The sequence below is a fragment of the Salvia hispanica genome, unplaced genomic scaffold (genome assembly GCF_023119035.1).
Source record: "Salvia hispanica cultivar TCC Black 2014 unplaced genomic scaffold, UniMelb_Shisp_WGS_1.0 HiC_scaffold_1374, whole genome shotgun sequence".
Taxonomy (NCBI): Eukaryota; Viridiplantae; Streptophyta; class Magnoliopsida; order Lamiales; family Lamiaceae; genus Salvia; species Salvia hispanica.
This window is the reverse complement of record NW_025951665.1, coordinates 1-20660: the sequence shown is the minus strand read 5'-3', so window position 1 is coordinate 20660 and position 20660 is coordinate 1. Positions and strand designations below refer to the sequence as shown.

Sequence of the window (20660 nt, the reverse complement as noted above, 5' to 3'; positions counted from 1 at the left end):
CTATTCGGCAATCGGCGGTAGACCTCCCACTCCACCTCATTGTTCTTCTTCTTCTTCGTCGGGGTAGTAGTCTTGGTCGGTTTGTACTTGGGTGTTCCAATCTAGCTCTTGATCTCTAATGTCAGCCGAACACCAATCGTCAAGTAACATGGTGGCTTCCATATTTTGGCCGGATAGTCTACTTCTTCTATCGTCCAAGACGTTGCCTCCAACACTAAAAGCGGACTCGACGGCGACAGTGGAAGCCGGAATTGAAAAAATCTCCTTGGCCATTGATGCAAGGATGGGAAAATCTTTCTCATGTGTTCCCCACCAATCGAGGACGTCGATTTGGTTGGGAACGGGACCTTCATCTTCATTCAAAGAAAAGCGTGAGTCAAAATATAAATCTAACTCACTTACCGTACTCCTTGCCGACGAACTACCGCTGGTGGTGTAACCGTATAGGTCGGCCAATTGGGATTGTGCGTCGGGGTCATCAACTTGAAAGAACCCAAAACTGTGTTGTTGATGAGGGGTGGGTCGTTGTCTCACTTGGTGGGTACTGTTGTACTTGGCTTCGTATTCGGCAAAGAGAGTTCGCAACTCAAACTCAAATGCATGTTTGATGACGGAGAGATTGGGGAGGTTTATTTGGAATATTTCGGACAAACGTATGTTGTTGTTGTTGTCCTCATTGACTTTGGATTGCAAATCCCGAAGTGGTTGAAGATCAATAGAACTCAAATTGTTGTAATAAAATTCTAAAATCTTCAAGGTACCGACTAATTTCCATTTCGGATCCAAAACCTTTGCAATCAAAAACACCGTTGGAATCTCACTGAAATACTTAAGCCATTTGTCAATCATATAATATAAAACACACATCAACTCAGGATTTGTAATGGAATTTTTCATAGCCGTCTTAAAACCAAGTGATATATACATGCAATGCTCTAAAACACGAACAGATGTGCAATAATAAACACCCGATAACTCAACAGTCGCATTTTTGAAACCTTTGAACAATTTAAACAAACTCATGCTTTGCTCCCAACATGCATGCGATAAATATAAATCAGGAACGGGATAAGTCCTAAAAAAATCAATCAAATAATCTATATGCTCCAAAGTAGAGTTCAAACAATCATATGTGGAGTTCCATCTAGTAGACACATCAATTGTAAAATTTGTGTACCTGATCTTCTTTTGATGACAATATTTCTTCCAAGCCTTACCAATGTGAGGCTTCCAATGGATCAAATTTACGGCAGTTCTAATAGGATCAACATGTTTTTGCCACAAAGAAAGAGCATCTTGTACACATAAATTTAAAATATGACAAATGCATCTTTGATGAAAGTACTTACCATTTATAACCGGGGCACAAGCCGCAATTAAGTCGGCAATACTTGCAGTGTTAGCGGTTGCATTATCAAAACCAACAGAAAATACCTTATTGCACAATCTATATTCATTCAAAACTTGAATAATTAAAGCAGCAATTGCGGGTGCGGTGTGTGGCGTAGGAAATTGTCTAAAACCAATCAAACGCTTGTGCAACGTCCAACTATTGTCCAAAAAATGACATGTAATGCCCATATAAGAATTTCTTTGAAAAGCATCAGTCCACACATCAGAGCAAATGTTTACTTTGTGACCCAAGGTGGACAAAAAACGTGTTACTTCTTTTTGCTTCTCAAAAAATTGTCTGTTGTTAGATCTTTGATGTGAAGTTGCAGGTATTCTTTTAGCACCGACATTAAAAGCGGTTTGCATAGTAACTTCATATTTTTTGTCATCAAAAAAATTGAAAGGCAAATGCTTCATTGCAGCCCATCTAACCATAGCATCTTGAGCGACTTTATGATCATATTTAAAAAGAGGCGTACCTGTTGTTTCAGACGCACCGGACGGGAAGTTTAGTTGGGTTTGGGATTTGGCGGTCCCATATTCGATCGGATGCTTTGCCTTTAAATGACGATGGAGAGTACCATAGCCCCCACCGACAAAAAAGGGGTAGGATTTATCGCAATAGTTACAATATGCGACAAATTCATTGGTCGGTTTTTGAGTGGTTGCATCTAGTACCGGGACTTTTTTATAATGTTTAACAAAAATATCCGATTTCAAGGCCTTCTTATTAGCCTTACCCCGCTCGGTTTGAGTTTCAGGAGGAGGAACCGCTTCATCATTTTCACCAACTTGTCCGGCGCTCGTCGGAGGATATTGTGCAGATCCTCCACCATTATCACCGTCGTCGTCGGATGATAAATTCACGTTACCATAAGAGTGATAAGACTCGTAACCTTCGCCGCCGCTCATGTTGCTAAGTACCATGGCAGCCCTATGATCTTCTTCGGCCTACAAATATTATATATAAAGTTATAAACGGTATAAATAATGTATAGTACCAAAAATAAGAATTTGTAAAATTAATATTCGAACAACTTACTTGCAAACGCATAGCGGTTTGTCGGGAAACCTCATCCATAACCTCACGACGACTAGGGCGCCTTGATTTCCGAAGACCACTTTGATCTTGGTCTTGGGCAATTCCCTTGCCCCGATCACCACCACGACGAGATGAAGACATTTTTTGCAAATTGAAAAATAAAGAGAGAGTATAACAAGAGTAGTGAGGGATGACCGGATGATTATGATAGACAATTGAAGTAAATTATAAGAACAATTTGCACAAATATAGTAAACAACTTGAACAATTAGAGAGAATGGAGATAGAGATGAGAGAAATTGTGAGATTGAGAAGAGAAATCCTTGTTAACACAAGAATGGGGTGAGTAGAAATGAAGGGGAGAGGGGGTATTTATAGGAGAAAAAATCAGATTTAATAAATAAAAAAAAAAAAAAAAAAAATTTGAATTTTCGAAAATTTGAAACCGGCCGGTTTACCGCCTGAACCGCCGGTTTCTGACACGAAACCGCCGGTTTCTAGCCGTTCTGCGCAAACCGGCGGTTTCTAGCCGTTCTGCCACCCTACTCTGCAACCCTAGCCTAGACCGCCTGAAAAGCTGCCGGAACCGGCGGTTTCTGGCCGGTTCCCGACCAAACCGGCGGTTTAGTCGCCGGTTTCTGACAGAAACCGCCGGTTTCCTGCCACCCTACGCCTGCACACCTATGCTGCCACCGCCCCTACGCCTGAAAAGCTGCCGGAACCGCGAAACCGGCGGTTTGGAACCGCCGGTTTCCGGCGAACCGCCGGTTTCGAACCGGCGGTTCCGGTTCTCATTTTGTTTCGACCCTGAACCGGCCCGCCTAAACCGCCGACCCCTATCCGGTTCCGAACCGCCGCCGCGGTTCCGGTTCCCGGTTCCGAACCGCCGGTGACGGTTCCGGGCCGGTTCGGCGGTTTGGTGACGTCTAACTATGTGTTGGCCTAGAGATTAATTCATGATATAAAAAATATTGGATTCTAATCCACTATCACTATGATGGGTGGCTTTTAAATTTTCTTTTATAGTAATATTATTTATAAAAAATCCAAAGCCACAGCTGACATATGCGACTTCTTTTTATAGCAATGTACATGATAAAGATGTTTTAATAAACCAACTTGCACCTAACTCTAAAGATTTAAGATGAACTAAGGAAATATAGTCAAAAACGAATTCTGTCGTTTTGTTACCTTAAAAATGGATGGTTGAGCGAACTCCTATTTGTTTTTCGCAACGAATTAAAACTACACGAACTTACTACTCCTAATTTATGCATGCAACAGTCCACCAAGATTTGGTATTCTCAATTCTATATCACATCAGTTGCTCTCACAGTTGATACGAGACATTGAGTCTGTAACACAAAGTCTGTATTTAAGAGTTGAAATTCGTAAAATAGATAAAAATACCATCGAACTTATAAATAACTACTCGATTTACTTTCATGTATATTTGAATCCAACTACTATCAATCCGTATAGAGTTCGATCCTTCAAAAAAATTACCCATATGGTATCCCACTATCCCTACTTTTAGTCGGGTTGTGTCGAAAGAATTGTCATCCGACAACCCGGTGAGTTGCAGTCATAAATAAAAAGATCTAATGCATACCAGTCCACGAAATTTAGGTATTTTCAATAAATTATGCCAATTGTCCAAATACACCGTCAAGAGCATTTCACATACTCACCAAATATCCGTCCGTCCAATTATAAATGAACATTGTTTTGCAAAGATGATAGTAAATAATTAAAGTCGAGTGAAAGTAAAATAAAAAAAAATATAATGAAAAGATACTCTAATTTAAATTATTTTCTCTTATTTTATTCTCTCCACTTTAACTATTTGTTATCATTTTTTCTTACTTTATTTTCTCCACTTTAACTATTTATTATTAGAGTGAACTACAAAAATAGTCTCTGGACTATGCGTTTATCTCGTTAATGAACCCTAGACTTTCAAAATATTCCCAGACAACCCTGGACTAAGCGTTTATCTCGAAAATGGTCATTTTTCACTGTTTCGTGATGAAAATATCCTTTTGGGGGGTTTGGGCAATTTGGTCTTTTTACATTTTATATCTCTGATATTATTTCAGTGATGTACTAAATCTGATATTATTTCAAAATTATCATTCTTCTTCCCTTTTGTCATCCTTCACTTTGTTTCTTTATTTCAATATTAGATTTAATTTTATAAAATTAAATTTTAAATTTTGATTTTTAAATATCAATAAAAATTTTTAATTATTAAAATTACTATTAAATAACAAATTAATAGTTTTAATCAATATTTGATAGTGTCTAATATTTAATCAATAAGGTACGACGACGAATTAGTTTTAATCAATATTTGATAGTTTTAATCATATAATACGATTTATTCCGAAATAAATATGCATCTAACGTAAAACTAATATAATTTTCGTTTATTAATCTGAAAACAATCAAAATTAACTAGAAAATTTCAACAAAAATTCCCCTATATCAAATTTTTAGTCAACTTCATAATATTTTTAGTCAAATTCTCCTATACATTAGATGCATATTTATTTTGGAATAAATCGTGTTATATGATCTATTTATGATTAAAACTATTAAATATTGATCAAAACTAAGACGTCGTCGTACCTTATTTATTAAATATTAGACACTATCAAGTATTTATTAAAACTATTAATTTGTTATTTAATATTAATTTTAATAATTAAAAAGATTTATTGATATTTAAAAATCAAAATTTAAAATTTAATTTTATAAATTAAATATAATATTGAAATAAAGAAACAAAGTGAAGGATGGCAAAAAGGAAGAAGAATGATAATTTTGAAATAATATCAGATTTAGTACATCACTGAAATAATATTAAATTTAAAATGTAAAAAGACCAAATTGCCCAAACCCCCAAAACCCCCAAAAGGGTGTTTTTGTCACAAAACAGTGAAAATGACCATTTACGAGATAAACGCTTAGTCCAGGGTTGTTTGAGAATATTTTAAAAGTTCAGGTTCATTGACGAGATAAACACATAAACCATAGGCTATTTTTGTAGTTCACTCTTATTGTTATTTTTATAAAACAACATCCGAAAAAGAAACCGCCGACTTGTAGTGGGACGGTCCACAATTATTTATCTTACTTTCCACACTGTTTGGGTTTCAACTTTCAAAAGTGAAAAAATTACTACTAGTAAACATTGTATAGTCTTAAAATAAATTGTTGGTGAAATAAGATACTCTCTCCGTCCTACGAATATTGTCCCATTTTTTTATTTTGGTCAGTTCCACAAAGTTTGTTCTATTTCACTATTTACCATTTTTTATAGTGGACCTCATATTCCACTAACTCATTCTTACTCACATTTTATTATAAAACTAATATATAAAAGTAGGACTCACATTCCACTAACTTTTTCAATTCACTTTTCATTACATTTCTTAAAATCCGTGTCTGGTCAAAGTGAGACAATCTTTATGGGATGGAGGGAGTAGTATACTATGAATTTAGGGATTGACCGAAAATGAAATACGACAACTAACCATGGACAAATGAAATATAAGTACTACTATTAATTACTGGAGAGAACTATATTTATAGTCCTTGAAATACTGTAAACTTTTATGTAATACTACTATTAAGGACTTTTGCACTTTTTAGAACAAAATGCTGCAACTACTAATAGCTGAAGAGGAACTTGGTCCAAAAAAAGGCAAAAACTGAAAAAATTGTTCTAATAATATTATTGAAGTTTGTTTTTAATGATAGCAAATTCAAGCAAAGTCCAGATCGAATATTTGGTAATCCTGTTTGATTTATTAAAAGACATTAAAATATTCATTAAATATGTTTATTCTTTTCCGCGTTTATTCTTAGGGTATGTTTGATACTTTTCTTTGGAAAATATTTCTCAAGAAAAGATTTTAGAATATATTCTTAATTCTTCGGAAAAGCTTTTCTTTTCTCTGTGTTTGATAAGTTCAATTTTGCACCATGATAAATAGTGAACTTCCACTTTTATCCCTCACCATATGTTTGTTTTACATCAGTTTACCACTACTTTAAATTATCAAAATTACTACTAATTATTATCTAATTAATTAATGATTATCCAGAAAACATATGTTTGTTTTATTTTAAGTTTACCACTACTTTAAATTATCAAAATTACTACTAATTATTATCTAATTAATTAATGATTATCCAGAAAACATGAGTGAAGTATTGAAGGATATTTTAACAAGAACAAAATTCGACCAATAAAAAACAATAAGATGCCCACATCTAAATTTTTTTTTCATCGGTGCCTTAATTAAAATCCTAAGCACAAGACTCCAAAAAGTAAATCAAAAAAATTGAAGAACAAGGAGGGCAACAATTCTAGAAACTGCGTTGAATAGTGTCAAAATTGGTCATCCCTTTTCTTCACTTGCCTCAAGTCACAAAAATTTGCCCAAGCACTCTAACACCCACAACAATTCGGCGATGAATGGAGCATGAAGAGACAACAATTAAACAAGAGGCTCATAGTAGGCAGTTGCCCACACCAAATCGCTCACCAAATTGTGAAAATTGCCAAAAAAAAAAAGACGGAGGAGGAAGAGGCCATGGTTCGCCGGGAAACCAAGGGGATCAGTTCGGAGTATGAAGAGGACGACGAGACTCAGATCTGTTGTGCAATAAAATGACCGCTACATCCGCTCACTGTCGCTGGAAGACCACGCCCCACCGCCTGAAATCGAGCATTGCAGGTATATGGGGAGAGAGGGAGAGAGAGATGGGACGGTTGTGGTCTAAGGTTATCGACCACCGACGCCGGAGTAGAGAAACGAAGGAGAGAATGGGTCAGAGGGCAGGCGACTGTGATTAAACGAGAGAGAAAATGAGATTAGGGTGAAGGATGTGAAGGGCATACTTGGGTTTCTTGTCCAAAGAGTTTAGTTTCCACCCAAAATGGGAGGAAAGTAAACAAGGTAATTTGTGAATCTATCCCCGGGCCTAACAAATTTCCTCGGGCCTCAAGAATTCTTTCCATGTTATCAAACAAAAGAAAAAACCTTGTAAAAAGCCCTTTTCTTGGCTTTTCTTGGCTTCTCTTGGCTTCTCTCTGGCATCAAACGTGCCCTTACAGAATTACATATGCAATTGCCAAAAAAGTCCATGATCACCGCCACTTGCCGAGAGAGTAAATGTAGAAAGAAAATGGGAAGATTGTTAGAATTCTCCAAAACCCAACAAAAGTAAAGTCCACAAGACTTTCTTCTTATTCTCACTTCTCTCACCCCCAAATTCCTTTTTTCTCTATAATCTAATTCGTCTCTTTTCTCGAATCATCTCTTCCTCCCTCTTCATCTGCTGCTCGGTTTTGATCTGCTGTTAAATTTCCCCAGTCTGTCAAAGTCTAAATTTTTTTGGAGGTAATTGTTACTTATCTTTTTAGCCATAGCTATTTAGAGAGTTAGTTTTCTCGCCCTTTCATGGGCCGGCTGTTTATCTTTTGTTCAGTTTTGGAACATTAAAGGTATGTTTATTTTGGTTGGATGATGGAATTGAGCTTCTTGAAATGTTTTGAATGTTTTGGATTTTTTTCTGGAATTTGTGATGGAATTGAACTTTTATTTTGGTGGCCTTTTATCTACTTATTTTTTTGACGTCGTGAGCATTTGGGATTTCTGATACTTCTGCTGAATGTAATGGATTTTGCTTTCCTTTTAAACTGCTACTATTATTCAGGCTATTAATGTGTTTGGCTGTGTTAAATTTGTTGGTGTAAAGACTTATTTTTGGGGCTCTTCTAATCTTGGTTGAATGTATGGGAATTTCGTTTGCTCGCTCATTTAAGGGCTTAACACTGGCTTAACATAACTGCACCTTTTCTCTTTATCCATTTTGTTGATGACAATTGGTGGTAGGTTTCAAGTACATCTCCTCGGTACCTCTCTGAATATGACATGAATTACCGCTGTTTGATTTACCTTTGGCATGGTGCTGGTGTTTAAGTTGTTTTGTGGCAGTGGTGCTGGATTTTTTGGTTAAGATATCATAGTACTATAATCTACTTTTATACAATTCAATAGAGCTTAGACATAGTTTATCAGTGAAGTGATTTCATGTTGGCTAATATGTAAGAAATAAGTGAAGGAGCTAACTATTGGCAGGCAAGATACTACAAGACTCTTTTCTCCAATCTGTTGATCCCCCATTAGGAAATATTTTCTGTAAACCAGCTCTAATCGGCAATCTATTTAGTTTTGGTACCTTATAAAGTTGATTTATTCTCCCTTTTCTGTCTTCACTCTTTTATATGGAGTATGTGATTTTATCTCCTTGAAGTCTAGTGTTGTTTCTTTTGTTTAGCATTGCTTTACCATCACCTCTTAATTTTTATGTTAATGATGAAGCTGCACTCTCTAATTTTTGTTGATTGAGCTCTAATGTCCTTTATTTTTTTCGGATCTCTTAAATTAATGCTTGGACATTTTGTGCAATATGATTTAGTAAAGATTTCAACTTCGCGACAGATGGAAGAAGGAAATGTATCGAGCATTTTGACTTCTGCTGCAGCTTTTGTGGAAGGTGGAATTCAGGAAGCATGTGATGATGCTTGTAGCATATGTCTTGAAGCTTTTTGTGATAGTGAACCTTCTACGGTATGAACTGATCAATAGGGTACATAACACAATCTATTACTTTGATGGCGAAGTGTTGGAGCTAACCTATGCTTAACTGATTAATTTTTCTCTGATTCAGCTGACTACTTGCAAGCACGAGTTTCATCTACAGTGCATTCTTGAATGGTAGCAAACTTCCTCTCCCATAAATAAAGTTCCTAGTTCCTACTGATTTTCATAGCAATATTGATATCCTGATATCCGTGGTTTTTCCATGTCTGGTGATGAGACTTTCATTTATATTTCCTACCAACTGCTAATATCATACTGGCATGGCGAGAGATGAGTGAAGCCACAGGCTTTCAAATTTGTGCTCTTTTGAATTACTCGTAGTTCATTAATCTTTTTCTAGTTTTCCCCATTTTCTTCTTTTTTGTTTTATTTTATTGAAATTTGACTACTGGCGGATGGATTAGCCATAACATTATAAAATATTCTTAGGTGCCAAAGAAGTTCCCAGTGCCCTATGTGTTGGCAGTCTATTGGCTTGAAGGATCCCAGCAGGTATACTTTCCATTTATTTAATGTGCTTTAACTCCATGATACTCTCGGGGTTCTCATTGTGTGCTTATTTGGCAGCCAGGAACTGCTTGATGCTGTGGAGCAGGAGAGGAATATGCAAATGAATCCACCCAGAAATACAACTATGTTTCATCATCCAGCCTTAGGGGACTTTGAGTTGCAGCATGTTAGTTACTCCCATAACTTTCTACATCGTACTCATCTTTGATCTTCTATAAAATGGCTATAACAGTTACAGGGTTTATCTGAAATTTCTGATTCAGTTGCCAGTTAATGCAAGTGAGTCTGAACTTGAAGAACGCATTATTCAGCACATAGCTGCTGCTGCTGCAATGGGGAGGGCTCGTCAGCTCTCTAGGAGGGAGGGTCAGAGGCATAGAACTTCTCATGGCCGTCCTCGTTTTTTGGTATTCTCAACTCATCCTAACGAGGCTTCAGCTGCTTCTTCCCTTCCTCATAGAGAAGGCAGTAGCCCCCCACCTGAAGTTATTGCCACTGGCTCTAATTCTCCATATATGACCGTTGGAGGGGATTCTGAAAATTTTATTTCACGGTCTTCTACTGCTCAAGCTGAACAGCTTGGGACTCCACCCTCGGGATCAAGTCCTGTGACATATCAATATGGGACATCTTCAAGCAATAGGTATGCACAGATATTTGTAGTTTATTTCTTTCAGTTTACCTTTAAAAGTTCACTCAGTCATACTTAAATCTTATTCTCTTTTCTAGGTCTCCTGCCCACACTTCTCCCAACAGTCAAGAGAGAGCTGGACCTTCAGATTTCCAGACATTTTCAGATTCTCTGAAATCTCGGCTAAGTGCTTTTTCAACTAGGTACAAGGAATTTTGTCTATATAGTTCACTTTCTAAGTCATTATAAGGAAAACCATCTAAAAAAACTGGATGCCCGGTGCTAGGAAATTGTAATAAGAAAATTTTCTCTAAGGCAATAATTATTTTTTGGTTGGATGAGTAATTTACTGAATTTGAATAATTTTTTCCTGTATTCATAGATACAAAGAGTCCATAACGAAGAGCACAAGAGGTTGGAAGGAAAGACTATTTGCTCGCAACAATTCTACGCCTGAACCCAACAGTGAAGTTCTTGAAGCTGGCCAGAGGAATACTAGCAGTCCTGGAATTGCTACTATGTCACGAATGATGGATCATCTTCAAATAGCACAACATGGTGGAACCAACACATCAACTGCCTCACGTACTGTAGAAGATACCAGGTCACCAGATTCTAGTGAACGTCAGGTCTTTGTGATGGGAAGCAATCTTTCTTTGAATGAGGATGAGGCACAAGCTCCGACTGCTGCTAGTCCTGCATCAACCTAAGTGTTGATTCAACTATCTCATCAACTTCATTGCTCTTCTTTTGCTCAGTGAGTATTTATTTTGGCCTGTTTACCCTGCATGCTCAATTAATCAACCTTAGGTCAGGTTGTGATTGATCTTTATGTCCTTCTAAATTTGCATCACTGTTGGATTTCCATGAAAATTAATGGTATTTTTGGTTTCATCCCGGTATTATGATGAATATCTTCCTTTTCCATGTCCCTCTATATTGGGATCCAAGGAAAGTTTATCTTGCATAATAGTGACCCAACATTGGTTTGTAATGATGCTTGCTTGATTTACCTCCCTACTGTTGTTGATCGAATGCTATGATGCTACAGTGACGTCTGGCTAATTCTACCTCGGAGGATGCCGCTACAGTGATTCGTGGGGCTAGTGGTAATGCTAAATCCATGATTGCAATAAATTAAGGATCTTGAATTGCGATGTATACACAAATATATAGAGCTGTAAATTTTGGCCTGTAATCCCCTATAGTTTATGCGTTTTTGTTGAACTGGTGCAAAACAATTACGTGAACCATCCATTGAATTGAGCAGCAAACCATCAAAACTTGTGGTTGGTTGATGCTTCGTTTATGTGAAATTCGGCACATGTACCAGCCATTGATATGCTTTAGTGTTACTTATGGAATATGATGAATTACGCTTAAATAATCAACAATTAAGTACTAAGTAACTACAAACCAGTAGAAGTATATAGTAGCATATGCATATCCTAGGAATAGCACATAAACTACGGAGTACCGTAAATTGATCAATCAAACGCATAAATTGACTACGTTTTCCTAAAACAACAATAACTTATTGACTCTGCAGTCAATTCAAGATAAATTGTTAGGGATCAAGGGCTTGCGACTTGCTTCGATTGATCTTGAATCAATTCAATTAAGTCTCTCCACAAAAATGATGTTTCCCCTAGACCTAGTGGTGCATGGTTGAATTGGAACTGACCGTTCAAGTCGTAAAAGCATCCACAATGAGTTTAGCCTAGCCACAAACTCCTCCTGCCACATCATCAGGACAAGCAATAGGCTAGTCATAGCTAGACACAACAAACAAAATTTAAAAAACAACTAAGTTTATGGAATTAAACACAATACGGAATTAAATTTACGACACATATACGGAAAAATTCATTAATTTCATTTTTTTTAAAAAGTACATTAATTAAAAAAATTTACATAATTAAAAAAAAACCGGACTTCCACACACGAGCCCCCGCCTCACTCTACTCCTCACTAATTTATTAAAAAAATACATTAAAAAATGCAATAAAAAATACAATAATTTTATATAAATTAAAAAAAGGTACTCCCTCCTCCTAAAAAAAATTACATAATTAAAAAAAATTCAAAAATACATTAAAAATGTAATAAAAAATGCAATAAATAAAAAATGCATAAAAAAATACATTAAAAAAATACAACCGGCTAGCGTCCGCAAATCGAGCCTACTATGGCGGCTAGCACATCTGTTGCAGCCCGGTCAATTTAGCGCTTCTTGAATCTGCTAGAACTCGCCGATCGGCTAGCCTAAATTGCCGCAATGGAAGCTAGCGGATCTGACTATGCCCGCACATCGGGCCAGGCCTATCCGCTAGCCTCCATTGTGGATGCTCTAATTAAATCGACAATCAATGTATTGGAACCAAAACCATGGTCAATGAAAGGCCTGTTTGGTTTTTCGGTTGTAATTTAGAATGTATCCAACTGATCAGGAAGAGATTCCCGACTCAGCTGAGCCGTTTGTGACGTAATAACCTGGACTCCGGCTTCAAGCAAGTTTCCTCAGCCCACTTCTACCGGTTAGTATAGTGGAGGTAAGGTTCCTCGAATCCTCACACGAGGATGGACACGCTCGGATAACTGTGGTGACTTTTCTGGGTGTTTTTGGTTAGCTACCACGCTGGGGTTGAGATTTTACCTAGGCAAGAAATAAAAGTGGTACTCTACTGACTAGTAGGCGTGAAAATAACGAGGCATGTGTGGTGTTCGTGAAAATAGGGGACAAGGTGTCTCTCAGAAGCATATGAAAAGTAGACGATTCTTAAAAGAGGAAATTTAGGCAATGTGAGGTATATCACAGTGGCTAGGTGGCTCTCTGACCAGGTCTGGACACGTACAAGCTGAAAAGTAGTGGAGCAAAAGCAAAAGTAACTTAAAAGTAAAGTGGTCCAAACTAAAGTTGATTTTGACGTTTTCTTCTTCACCAAGTATTAACAAAAATCATATGAACACAAACACCATAACTAAACTCAGATTCATAACTTCGAACTCAAGATCCATTGATTAAAATGCTCAAACTTAAAATGAACGGTGAAACTGCAGTTTTACTTCTACTGACTAACATGCAAGGTGGTGATCACAACGCAGAACAGAAAACTCATGCACGAAATTTAGAATGGAAACATGACTACAACTTCAGATCAACAATTCCAGACAAGAAAACACTTAGAAATTAAAAGCAACAACTAGATCTAACTTTCCTGGGCAAAATGAAGCAAACTCAAACCAAAGGGACATTCGGAATAGAAATTTCATAACTAAAACGTTTGGATCTTCACCAAGTACTTCAAAAGGCAACAAAGATAAATGTTTGCAACAAATCCAACGACGAAAGCAGGTAAAGATTAAACTAGAAAGCAAAATAACGATTGTTTTGCCACTCCGGGCGATGATCTTTGCTATACTACTACGGCAAAATTTGACTGGAACGGTGGATTGATGACTTCTCCGGCAGACTCTTGGACATCAAGTGACCATAGGCGTGGCGAGGAACGAGAGATTGGACAATGCTTGAAGAGGCGATCTTCTAGAGAGAATTCTACTAAGTGTGTTTTGAGAACCGAGAACTTAGAACTCCTAACCGAACTCTAAGGAACCAACTCTATTCTCTCTCTCCAAGTGGCTTCTTTTATAGGGAGGCTTGCCCTTGCTTTTAGGGTAGACTTCCTTCACGTTTTGACTTTTATGCCATTGTTAATGATCATCCCGACTATCCTTCTTCTCCATCTCGAGCCTTTTCTCTGGCATGCATCGATTAGTATTGCACCCTTCGCGGCGTCCTTTTCACTTGCGTCATCCGAATCGTCTCCCTTGACTTGGATCCCTTAATCCACGCACACTTGAGCAATTGTTTTGCAGATAATACATGCATTTCAACGACATACTGACCAGTAACCAAGGCTTAGAATACGACTTATCGGTCAACATGTCGAATCAAAACCAAAACTGTGAATTAGGAGGTCTGATTACAATTTCAAAATTTTCAAATCGCAAACTATTGGTTTTGAATATAAAAGAATGAAAATCAAGAAAAAGCCATTGGTTTCAATTCAAATCGGAACAACTAATGCAGTTATGAGCCTTGTATACTAATTATGGAAAATAACTGTATGCATATTATAAGATGAATGGCGTAGCCGTGTAGGTGTATGTGTATGGTTAAAAATTTTGAGTTAGGCTCAGCATTCTCTATAAAAGAAAATATGGGGTAACACTTTACAAATAAAGTTTGCACATTATTATTAGTGGGCGGTGATAAGTTAGTTTTAATGTAAGATCAGTAACGTGAAATAGAGAGTACTAATAGTAATTGAAATATCATTAGTGGAAAAGGAGTTTATTTTATTAGTGATTCAGCATAAATGGAGAGACACAAATTTATTTCGCCTGATTAAAATAGAAAAATAAAACTAATAATTTAGTTTTCCACAAATTATGAAATTAAACTGAAAGCCCTAAAACTAAAAAGTTATTTCATCAGAGGATTCATCCCCAAATTATAAACTGTATTTGTTTTGTCATTTTTGTGAGCTGTTATTACAACGGGAAATCGGGAATAGAGAAGATCAGAAACATCCGATGGGTGACGTCAGTGAAGCCACCTCCTCCGCAGCCGCAGCCGCTGCTTCCGCCCTCAACGATGATCTTCTCAAGAAATTCTTCTCCGAGGTCAGCGAGGTCGAGCGCGATAACGAAGTTAGCAGGTTAATTTTTAAATTAATACTATTACTTCGCGGTTGGTTAATCAATTTTTTTTTTTTTTTTTTTTTTTTTTTTTTTTTTGTTTCTTGTGAGAAGAAATTGGTTCTCAATATTGATAGAGAGAGCTTGGAACTTGTTGTGTGTGTCATGTACCTTTTTTGTGCATTATGTATTCATTGGGCGCATATCCAATGGTTTTCAACCTAGTTGTATTTGTTCCTGAGAAATTTTGAAAATGGAATCGTGTAGTGTTTCTAGTTTCAGTTGAATTTCAGTCTGATGAAATGGGGAATCTTTGGATGGTGGGATCTAATAATCAGCAAGATGCATTCTTCTGCTGGAATTGTTGTAAAAACTTTTGTTTGATTTTTTAGATTGCCTCCGAGGTGATTGTCGCATTCGCTTAAAATTCCCGGTCACCTTTTCCTTAGCCAAAGCTAGGCTTAGGGGTGAATGTTACTTTTGAGTTTCTTGATATATGAGCTTTATATGATTTTGCATTGGTTTTTGGATGGTGCGTAAGGAACCGATTTACCCCTATCTTCATGTCGATGATGGTCTTATAGTCATTACATATTCTTACTGGAAGATGACTAAGCTAACTGGTATCTTGCAATGATTCTTGTCTTCCTAGGCTACTAATTTGTATTGGTTCTGATACTACAATCATCTATTATTATATACCTAAGGGGCCTAAGTCTTCATGTACCAAATATTATTGATCTCTTATTGGCTAGTGGCTACACCCCTGAGGGCCCTGACTCGTTATGAAAGGCCAACCAAGGCATGGTGCAGTTGGTTTTTCATGTTTGATTAGGATATATTTTGGTTGTTGAGGTACATGATTTTTCATCCGTGGGAAATGTTCTAATGAGAGGGGAATAACTAGTTCAAAGTGCTCATCTTCTTTCTTTTTTTTATTGGTTACTGTGGGACGCAGAAATGTGTCCGTTTTATTTTCTAAGACCTTTAGTATTATGTATTCATATCCCTTTGTGCGTCTATGCCTTTTTTTCTTTTGTAGGGCTTCCAATTTTGTCACTGACATAAGGAACAAGTATATAGCACCACTATAAGGGCAGAGAAGCTTTGGCTGCTCAATTGTCCATCTAGCTAATAGTATAGCCTTCCTTATTCTTCTAAGGACCTAGGTCTCTTACTGAATACTGACTGAACCACTGAGTCTAGTGCATTAGAATCAGACAAAGAATCTAAAACAGCAGAGTATAAACCGATGAAACCAAGATTGCCTGAATTGCATTTTTAGTAGGTTTCTGATTCTTTGTTCATGATTCATCTAGTAAATTTGTGCTATGTATGTTTTGAGGCTGCTATTATTATAAATATGTTATCTTTGTAGGTGACATCATTTATATATGCATGTCATCAATTGATAACACATGAACGAATAATGCGATGAGACTGAGGCAGATTTCATAATTAGTGCTATCTTTGCTGAAAATATTAATAGAATGATTACTACCAATATATAACATGAGCTCAATTTAGCATTTTGGGCATGATATTTAGAAGCAGAGTTTGTTGTTTTTGTCAAAGTTATTGACCTATCTGCTAGTAGGTCTTCTTACTGTCCATTCTCATTCAATTTAGTTATCTATATTAGTTGTTTACTTCCAGCTGACATATCATTTAATGTTTGGCTGATGTAGGATCCTTTCATGTTTCAAGTTAAATGCTTTTGAGTATCTTAACCTTCCATTTACATCCTCTGTAGAAGATGTGAAAAGGCAATATCGCAAGGTGATTTTCTAGTTTTTATGAATATGCTAAGTACAGGCTAATTTGTATATGTGAGAAATAATTGCAGGTGAAATGCTGTCTTTTCTCTTACAGTTATCATTGCTTGTTCATCCTGACAAATGCAAACATCCACAAGCTAAGGAGGCATTTGGAGGTAATTTTTGCTGTTATTATTTTCTGAAGAATTCCCTCTTTATCAAACTAACTTTATTTTATGTTGGATGCAAAAAGCACAAACTTGTACTGAACTGCTTTTCATCCCCCTGTAACTTTTATTATACTGAAACTACTGATATACTAAAGCAATATGCCAAAATGGCAAGTTACTACTTAGAAGTTTGCAAGTAAAATGTACTCTATTTGATCATGTTCATAGATCCTGCTAATGCTTCATAGAATAGTGTTGGACTGTTGGTTACCTTTTGTTATGAGAAGATTTGTATTGTTTCAGAAACAGTAATGAAGCATCGAAGTTGAGCACATAAGTCTAAAAGATTTTTAGCCAACTCTACAATGTCAACACTTACGACTTATTTGAGGACCTTTATTCAATTTAGTTGTGTTCATATGGAGCATAACTTTGAGATCTTTGATAGTACTTCTTTATAGACTATGTTATGAGTAGTTTAGTGTTGGAGTTTTTCAGTTTCATATGCTTTATTATGTGCTTTTTTCATATTTCATACGCTTAATTATATATGTGCTTAGTTCTTGATTGACATGTCTCCATCAAAGTCTGGTTAGTAACTTAGTACAGTGCATAGTGGTCCTCCCTATTAAAGATAATGAAGTAATAGTACTATTGTATTACAAACACAACCCTTAATCTTGGAAGGAAAAGATATTGTTTGATCAGTAATATACCAATTTTCACTTCTGACAATGTGGCCTTGATCAGTACCACGAGCTTAATGCAGCATTGCAACTGTTGACCAAGCTCTATACTTAATATTATTCCATGTTACTAATTTGGTTAAAAAAATACTATTTGTCTCTGAAATATTGGTCACACTATAAGAATCTTCCTCCAGCTACTGCTTTTTAAAAAAAACATTCAGTTCTGAAGTTGGACTTTTGTTTCTCTGAACAGCTTTAGCTAAAGCTCAGCAACTATTACTTGACCAACAAGAGAGGGATTATATTCTGAACCAGGTTAATGCTGCAAGAGGTACTGTACTTGTTTAATTTTTTCATCCTATTCTCTGATGGAACAGTTTCTCTTTCTCACTATTCATCATGTTATGACCTCTTCTTTGGCTTGTTATAGTAGTTTACAATAATGAATTTCTGAAGAAGATTATGATTTAATATGTGTTGCAGAGGAACTTAGAGCAAAAAGGAAGAAGCAGCTGAAAAAGACACTGCAACCAAATTAAAATCATTAGTGGATGAGGTAAAACCATTTTCTCAACTCAAGTAACTTTCCTGATTATCTAAGTATGCTATTGAGCTATTGAATTTGTTAGTTATACTTGTATTCACAAAAGTAAATACTCTCCGTTCTCTTTCAATGAGTATTTTCACCTTTGCCCCTCACATGTCGCTATTATTTCCAGTTGTAATGAAGACAGTTCTTTGGCTAATTATATAATTGAACTCATGCGCTATATAGAAGTTCAACATATTACCAACATATTTTGTGCTTGCACTTTTATGCAACAACAGGGGAAATATGAGCAGGAATATGAACGATCAGAGGAATTCCAGCAGCAGTTGAAATTGAAAGTTCGAGAACTCTTAACAGATCAAGAGTGGAGGAGGAGAAAGATGCAGATGAGGGTATGCTTCTCCGTCAGGAACTTCAAACCTAGTTGTTACATCATGATTAGCTCAGTTTTTTGCAAATATAACTAGGCAATTTCTATGCCTTTAGTTGTTTACTGTTTTGTTCTAAAGTGTTATCTTATGTGTATCGTAGATATCAGAGGAAGAAGGTAGATTAAAGAAAGATGAAGCAGAACAAAGGAAATGTGGGACTGAACACGAGGAGCATGGGAAGACAAGAGAAAATGGGTTAGTGTCCGTAATGTACTACATTGTCTGCATTGCAAAGCAATCAGAACAGAATTAGTTCTTCATTTTCGATAAATGCAAACTAGATATTCATTACACTTGGGTTGGTCTAATTACATAGGTTTTATTTTTTAACTAATAGGTTTCTAGCTGGAGGGATTTCATGAAGGAGGAAAGAAGGTAAGATCATATTCTTACATTGCTTATGATACATTGGTCTTGGGTTTATAGAACATCTATCATGCATATCTTGTTATTAAATATACACATAATATCAACATTATATTGAAGTTCACAAAATTCTTGTTAATAAGTCAGAGTTCTTTGAATTACCATCTGTATTAAGAACTTAGAAGTTAGCTTGATCACACTTTGGCTTTATATCATACAAGTTTATATGTTTCTAGAATTTTTATTCACTCCTTTAGTTAGCAGTAACAAGTTAAATTAGTACTTGCCTTGGTAATTTTACAGGCTAAGAAGGGTGAGCTTCGACCACCAAAGCTGAAGACGGAGGATCCAAACAAGTCGTATGTTCAAAGACCACTAAACGCTGAAGACGAGGTTCCAACAAGTCTATGTTCAAAGACCATAACAAGTGAAACTAGTCTGTTTGAGATGTAGTGTCTAGTAATCGTTTAGCATTCTGTGCCAATTTAACTAGTCATCTCTCAAACAACAGACAAACACCTTTATGATGACATGTACAATATTCATTAATACCAGTTGCTTATCATAGTTCCATATAATTCTTTGCTGTTAGTATATATTTCGATAACGGGTATAGGAAACGAGGAAGTAAGGGGTAGAAGCTCCATTTCCATTTGATAGGTCTGAAACCAAATGTCAATCAAAAAGGGATATATTTTATTTGATACACAGTATGATTAAAAATAAGAATTATACAAGCAAGCAAGCACCATCTATTATACATGAAGAGACACTCATACATCACCAAATGACAAAAAAGACAATACATCTACATGACCAAAAAACTAGAGCTAACGAGACTGAGCAGCTATCGCAGTGACCTCACGACTTGCATGCCGAGCAGGTCGTTCTGAGCCCGATTCGCCTGCATCATGGCCAAGTGCGGTCCGACTTCTCCAGTCATCTCGTGAGTCCTTCCGAATGTGAAGATTCCGAAGCTCGGTGAGAGATTCTCATTGTACATGCATGGACAAGCCACTGGAAATCCCAGGTGTTAGCATGAGCTTAGAAGAAGAGTAAGAAAACATTCTGCAAGTGGAACCTAAATCCAAGCGAGAGAACCTCGATCGTTAGCAACTTGAGGGCGGCCTCTGGTTGGTGTCGGTGGTCTGTTGGCATTCAGCTCCTGATTCCAAAGGGAGAGATGATCAATCTCATTGCATATGATGCTTTCAACGACATGTTGCAGATTAAGAATGTATGCATGATAATTTAAGTATCGTACCTGCATCCATGTGTCTTCTATCTGGCGTTCGGGAGAAGTTTCAGGAGATGAAATTGCAGGCGGCAAGGATGAATTAGTTTAGGTACAACCACCAAATCTCTACCCAAGACCAAGATAGCACCGGCATTATTTGCAGTACCTACAGAAATTTGAAAAACAATAATATTATAACCCCAAAAAAATAAAACTTTTCTGAGAGGAAATAAGATTGGCCATAACGCTTGATACGTCAGAACATACCACAGTAGTTCGTTGCTGAAAAGAGTGTGATCAAGTGCCCCTGCGCAAATCTTTCAAATCCATCCATCACGCACTCATGTGCTCGAACAATTAACTGGAGATCATTGTTATTGCAAAATTCCATAACACGATCAGGCTGGAAAAAGGAACTTTTATCAGCAATAAAACAACTGGATCCAATGATGAACACTGTTCCTTTCTATACTAGACAACAAAACACCTTAATGTAAAAAAATT

General features: G+C 36.5%; 2 protein-coding genes and 1 long non-coding RNA gene across 7 annotated transcripts; 2 read left to right on the top strand and 1 right to left on the bottom strand.

Moving 5' to 3' along the window:
• The first annotated feature begins 7651 nt into the window (after positions 1–7651).
• Positions 7652–11597, top strand: LOC125198344 (E3 ubiquitin-protein ligase RHF2A-like). Of its 4 annotated transcripts, none has more exons than XM_048096705.1 (9): positions 7652–7848; positions 8953–9081; positions 9182–9228; positions 9544–9606; positions 9682–9790; positions 9888–10267; positions 10354–10458; positions 10638–11012; positions 11307–11597. In XM_048096705.1, exons 2-8 carry the CDS (start codon positions 8953–8955, stop codon positions 10963–10965), a joined length of 1161 nt encoding a protein of 386 aa, XP_047952662.1. In that variant the 5' UTR covers positions 7652–7848; the 3' UTR covers positions 10966–11012; positions 11307–11597. The 4 variants fall into 4 exon arrangements, with proteins under 4 accessions (XP_047952662.1, XP_047952663.1, XP_047952665.1 ...); XM_048096706.1 differs by having other exon boundaries at positions 8935–9081; XM_048096708.1 differs by having other exon boundaries at positions 8930–9081.
• A 3111-nt stretch (positions 11598–14708) lies between these two features.
• On the top strand, positions 14709–18708 carry LOC125198341 (dnaJ homolog subfamily C member 8-like). Its single transcript, XM_048096703.1, has 6 exons — positions 14709–14976; positions 16645–16735; positions 16829–16889; positions 17826–17903; positions 18056–18514; positions 18654–18708. The coding sequence occupies exons 1-5, from the start codon at positions 14852–14854 to the stop codon at positions 18109–18111; spliced, it is 411 nt and encodes a 136-aa protein (XP_047952660.1). The 5' UTR covers positions 14709–14851; the 3' UTR covers positions 18112–18514; positions 18654–18708.
• A 1216-nt stretch (positions 18709–19924) lies between these two features.
• On the bottom strand, positions 19925–20581 carry LOC125198340. Of its 2 annotated transcripts, XR_007172392.1 has the most exons (4): positions 20424–20581; positions 20184–20322; positions 20021–20084; positions 19925–19936 (listed from the first exon to the last, which is right to left on the bottom strand). It is a non-coding gene; the product is annotated as an uncharacterized LOC125198340 (long non-coding RNA). The 2 variants fall into 2 exon arrangements; XR_007172391.1 differs by lacking the exon at positions 19925–19936 and having other exon boundaries at positions 19984–20084.
• Positions 20582–20660: the final 79 nt, after the last annotated feature.

What these genes read in the sequence shown, in the direction of transcription:
- LOC125198344 (XM_048096705.1), top strand. Translation starts at nt 8,953, where the DNA reads ATGGAAGAAGGAAATGTATCGAGCATTTTGACTTCTGCTGCAGCTTTT. An exon ending in GTGATAGTGAACCTTCTACG is followed by an intron (nt 9,082 to 9,181) that starts GTATGAACTGAT and finishes TCTCTGATTCAG; the next exon opens with CTGACTACTTGCAAGCACGA. An exon ending in CTAAGTGCTTTTTCAACTAG is followed by an intron (nt 10,459 to 10,637) that starts GTACAAGGAATT and finishes CTGTATTCATAG; the next exon opens with ATACAAAGAGTCCATAACGA.
- LOC125198341 (XM_048096703.1), top strand. Translation starts at nt 14,852, where the DNA reads ATGGGTGACGTCAGTGAAGCCACCTCCTCCGCAGCCGCAGCCGCTGCT. An exon ending in CGCGATAACGAAGTTAGCAG is followed by an intron (nt 14,977 to 16,644) that starts GTTAATTTTTAA and finishes TGGCTGATGTAG; the next exon opens with GATCCTTTCATGTTTCAAGT. An exon ending in CCAGGTTAATGCTGCAAGAG is followed by an intron (nt 17,904 to 18,055) that starts GTACTGTACTTG and finishes TATGTGTTGCAG; the next exon opens with AGGAACTTAGAGCAAAAAGG.